The sequence below is a fragment of the Alosa alosa genome, chromosome 23 (genome assembly GCF_017589495.1).
Source record: "Alosa alosa isolate M-15738 ecotype Scorff River chromosome 23, AALO_Geno_1.1, whole genome shotgun sequence".
NCBI lineage: Eukaryota > Metazoa > Chordata > Actinopteri > Clupeiformes > Clupeidae > Alosa > Alosa alosa.
Window position 1 is genome coordinate 14,191,610 of NC_063211.1, and position 5,000 is coordinate 14,196,609.

At 46.2% G+C, this 5,000-nt stretch overlaps 1 protein-coding gene across 1 annotated transcript in view; it reads right to left on the reverse strand.

Moving 5' to 3' along the window:
• Positions 1-4,351, reverse strand: part of tns1a (tensin 1a) — a 127,565-nt gene extending 123,214 nt beyond the window's left edge. The window contains exon 1 of the mRNA XM_048234392.1: positions 4,015-4,351. Coding sequence (XP_048090349.1) covers positions 4,015-4,110 — 96 coding nt within the window. The 5' untranslated portion in view covers positions 4,111-4,351. The remainder of the gene's footprint in view (positions 1-4,014) is intronic.
• Between the last annotated feature and the right edge of the window lie 649 nt (positions 4,352-5,000).

The window sequence follows — 5,000 nt, forward strand, 5'->3', positions numbered from 1 at the left end:
TTATCGCAGAAATCAATTACTGTTTTAATCTGTTAACATTTTACACCAATGAAAATGTTAAGTGCAACAAGGTTATTTTACATATCAGCAATCTTCTACAGCACTACTGCTAATTCATTTTTTGAGTGGGTTAAACCAGTTAGCTTGTAGTTCCCTTTAGCTATAGGCTAGCTATAGGCTAACTGGGCTAACCCACTTCCAGTGAATTAAGGCTAGGCTAACAGTGTCAGACTGGGTTATTGCAAGCGTAGAGGAGAGAAGGATATGTATCCTCGTATCTAGACGGTAAATAAGCTTTCATTTACCGTAATATCTCAATTTAGTATACATGTAAATCGATACAAAAAATACAAGTTCAAGTTCAAAAGAGATTGAGTCTCTGTCTGGAGATATGACAGGCCAATTGACTATTCAGCAGAACATGATTGTGCTAACAGCACTTTATTTTTGAACTGCGTAAGATTATGCTCAGTCCTGGACTGCTTCTCAATGCAGTGTTATATTTATGTTATATACAGTAGTTTTATTATTTATGTTTTATTTTATTTTTTATTTTGTTACTGTTTCATGTCTACCACTGACAAACAAATAGTTTGCCACTAATACAATTTTAAAGTTTCAGATATATTAGTTGCTGACATGTACTTTCAATGAAGTTCCATTGTGATAAGTAAAGGGACTACTTGTGGAATTATGAAAGATGTCAATCAGAAGAACAAAACTATGCAGAATTATCGTACTGTACCTCCAAATATTGGGAAGGCCCGTTCACGTTAATGGAACTTTCTGCAGCATTCTGAAGAGCTGTATAATAATTGTATACTATGTTCTGTTTTCCAATTCTGTTAACCCTTAAAGGTGTAGGTTTTTGAACATTCTAAGTTCCGCAACAATTGAAGGTTCTAAAATTCTATGTTGAATTCAATGAACCCAGATATTCTTTAGAACGTTCATTTCTCAACATTCCCGTCACACCGGTGTGACGGTACTCCTTTAAGGGTTAAACTGACATCAAAATGTAGTAATTAAATAATAAATTTTTATTGTTTTTATTTTTTTCTAATTAGAATACACCAAGAGGCATCCTAAATGATTGTCTAGCAATATATCAAGTATAACAGAATAGCTGCATCATTACACCATTATTAATAGGGGCAATGAATCATGATAGGATCGTATCCTAAATAACTGGGCCTAATTGAAATGACAGGTAAAGTGCAAAGTCACTCAATGAACCAAGTGTCTTATGCAATAACTAAAACTATTGTGTGATGTGTGGGGGTATTGAGCTCACACACTGATGTTTGTGCTTGGGATCTTAGCTTCATTATTAAATTAGCTTTAGTTAGATTTTAGACTTTGCCCGCCATTTAAATTACTGCTCAGACACCCACATCCAGATCAGTTCATCTCCCATGAAGAATATCAGGTGCCATCATTTACATCAAGAACACATTGGTGGTGGTTAGTGAAGTTCCCCCTTCACTGGGAAGCTTTGTGAATGTTGAGAAAGCGCTATATACTGTAAATGTAATGTGTCGTTGTGGGGCCGAGCACTGTTTGAGGGAAAGCAGGGAAAATGACTAGCTGTCTCACTAAGACCATGAGCTAGCTGCTTCTCCCTCTGGATAGGATTTTAGTGTGTGTGTGTGTGTGTGTGTGTGTGTGTGTGTGTGTTTGTTTGTGTGTGGGTGGGTGTGTGTGTGTGTGTGCATTTGAGAATGTCTCCATATGTGTGTGTCTGTGTGTGCGCTTTTGTGTGTGTGTAAGTGTGTTGTTGGCATGTGCCCGTGCATGTGAATGAATGTCTGTGTGTATGTGCTAGTCTGTACAGTTCTAAGGTCTTGGTGTGTGATACGCATAGTGTGTGTGTGCACTGCATGTGTATGTGTGTGTGTGTGTGTGTGTGTGTGTGTGTGTGTGTGTGTGTGTGTGTGTGTATGAGTGTGTGATACACATAGCATGAGTGTGCACTGCATGTGTGTGTGCATGTGTGTGTGTGTGTGTGTGTGTGTGTGTGTGTGTGTGTGTGTGTGTACCCATCCTCCATGCACCAATATGTGTGAAAGAGAGTAGTGGGAGTGGGAGGGGTCTCCTCACAAGGGTAAGAATGGAGTTAGAGTCTGCAGGGGGAAGTAGCCACAGAACCAGAGAGAGAGAGAAGAGAGAGAGAGAGAGGGGGAAAGGGAGTGAGAGAGGGAGGGAGAGGGAGATAGAGAAAGGGGCAGAGAGGGGGGAGAGAGAGAAAGAAAGAGAGAGAGAGTGAGACAGAGAGACAGAGAGGGGGGAGAGAGAGAGTAGGGCTGCATTGAGGACTGTGATGAACCAGGGAATAGACACACACAGAGAGAGACAAAGGTGGAAAGAGGGAGAGAGAGAGTGAGGCACAGAGGAGAAGAAGGGAAAGAGAAAAGGAAAAGGATGGAAAGAGAGAGGAAGGGATAAAGAGAGGAACAGAGAGAATGCTGGGGATGGGATGAGAAAAAGAGGGGTGCTGCGGCATATGTGTGTGTGTGTGTGTGTGTGTGTGTGTGTGTGTGTGTGTGTGTGTGGAGAATGAGGTGATGTGTGTGTGTGTGGGGGGGGGGTTGCTGCAGCAGACACATCATCAGGCCAATGACGAGGCTCATGAAGACCAACCTAATCACAGCTTGACCCCTTATCAAATATCACACACACACACACACACACACACACACACACACACACACACACACACACACACACGTGCGCGCGCGCACACACACACACACACACACGCACGCACGCACACCGTGGCCATCCACCCCCACTCATCCAATACAGAGGGACTCTGTAGCGATTCTTATCTTTCCGTGCTGCGGAGAAAAAGAGAAAAGCCTATATAAAGCAGGAAGTGGGGCCCTTTTGAAATAAAAATAATAGCGCAATCACTGCAGAGGCAGTGGCGGTGGCAGCAGCTCGCTCCAAAACCGCTTCTGAGATGCATGAAGTCCAATTAACCATGCGACGATGAGAAGGACGCCTGCAGGCTTGTACTACGCATGAACACTGTGTGGGTGTGTGTGTGTGTGTGTGTGTGTGTGTGTGTGTGTATGTGTGTGTGTGTGTTTGGTGAGTTTAGCTCAGTGTAGGGTCTCCGGAGCTCTATGCTTACCACAGAATAGTACACATACACACACACACACACACACACACACACACACACACACACACACACACACACACACACACACACAGCCTTTATCACAGCAGCGCAGGCCAAATATCTGATCCTGCACATAATGCCGTTTTCCGTCCATAGAGGGGAAGTAAGCTTTTTTGGAATGTCGTGGAACAAATGATTGATTGCAGCATGCCATATAAGGCAGGCACATTCAGTGTCCACACACACACACACACACACACACACACACACACACACACACACACACACACACACACACACACACACACACACACACACACTCCTTTGAAACTGCCACTGCATTTATAATGCCATTTATTCCATTAAATGAAGAAGAGAACAAAAACAAAGCAGATTATCTGTGCTGGTCTGGACTGAAACACTACAGATCTCCAGTGACAGAGATGGAGCGAGTGAGTGAGTGAGGTATGGGGAGAGAGGGGAAATGAACGAATGCATAATGACATCAGGGGAGGTGGATTTTAGGGAACACCTGCAAGCCTTTGGGGGTGAAACATGACGGTTGCAGGACAGGTGTGTATGTTGCACATCATACACATCACCCACGAGCTGAGATGACCCACACACACACATGCGGCCATCGGACGTACGTGGATGTGTGTGTGTGTGTGTGTGTTGACAGAACGTGACTGATGGATCCTCCATTTTTGACCACCACCAAGAATGGAACTGCACAAGGTGACCCCCACCATCATCACCAAAAAAACAAAAAAAAAAAAAAAAAAGAACAAGACAGACAAGCCAAGCGCTTGCTCAGGTGGTCGTTATGGGGACGAATGCAGGGGGTCAGTCAGAGAGAGGAGGGGATTGTGGGATATCTGCCTTACCTGGTCCCTCCTGCTCGAGCGCAGCGGGAAGAAGCAAGAGAAGAGAAACTTCCCCCAGCTGATGACCGCCGCCAGACACCAGTTCAGACGCGCCATGGTAACCACTGATCACCCCCTCTCTCTCTTTCTATCTCTCCCTCTCTCTCGATCCTTCGTTCCTCCCTTCTATCGCTCTGTTTCTCTCTCTCTCTCTCCTGCTACCTGTTCTCTGATCTCCAGGTGGAAATCCAGCGGCAGCGTCTGTCGTCCCGGGAAACAACCCCCTCCGTTTCCTTTTCCTTTCCTCTCTTTGGCGCTCTTCTCATCCGACGTTCGTTCCACGGTATGTGTGTAAGTGCGCGCTCGCGCGCGCGCGTGTGTGTGTGTGTATATGCGTAGCGGAAGAGAGAGGGAGAATAGATTGCTCCTGTGCTTGCGAGGTTCCAGCTGCACAGTTCCTCCTCTCCTCTCCTCTCCTCTCCTTTCTTTCCTTCCTTCCTTTCCTTTGTTTTCCTTCCCTCTATCCGTACGTTTCCTCTTCAGTCTGTGATCCTCCGTTCGTCCTTCTGCTTGTCCGCTTCGTTAGTCTGTCTGTCGGTTTGTCTGTCTGTGTGTGTCCGTCTGTTTGGTCCCCTCAGAGAGGGAGCTCGACTGCAGCCTGGTTCATTCTGGAGTGCCTCCAGCTCGTTCCCACAGCCCAGTGGTGCCTGGAGCGGAGTGGAGCGGAGGCTAGACTGGACTGGACTGGACTGGCCGCCGTGCTCAGATGTCCCCCCTGGCTCGGCTCAGCTCGGACGCTGTGGAGGAGCTTGGAGCTGGTGCTTGCTCTCTCGCTCTCTCACACACACGCACACACACACACTCGCACTCACACTCTTGCTGCTGCTGCCGCTGCCGCCACTCTCACTCACGCTCACACACACACACACTCTCTCTTAGTCTCTCTCTCTGTTTCTGTCTCTCTCTCTCTCTCTCTCTGTTTCTCTCTCTCGATTTCTCTGTCTTTG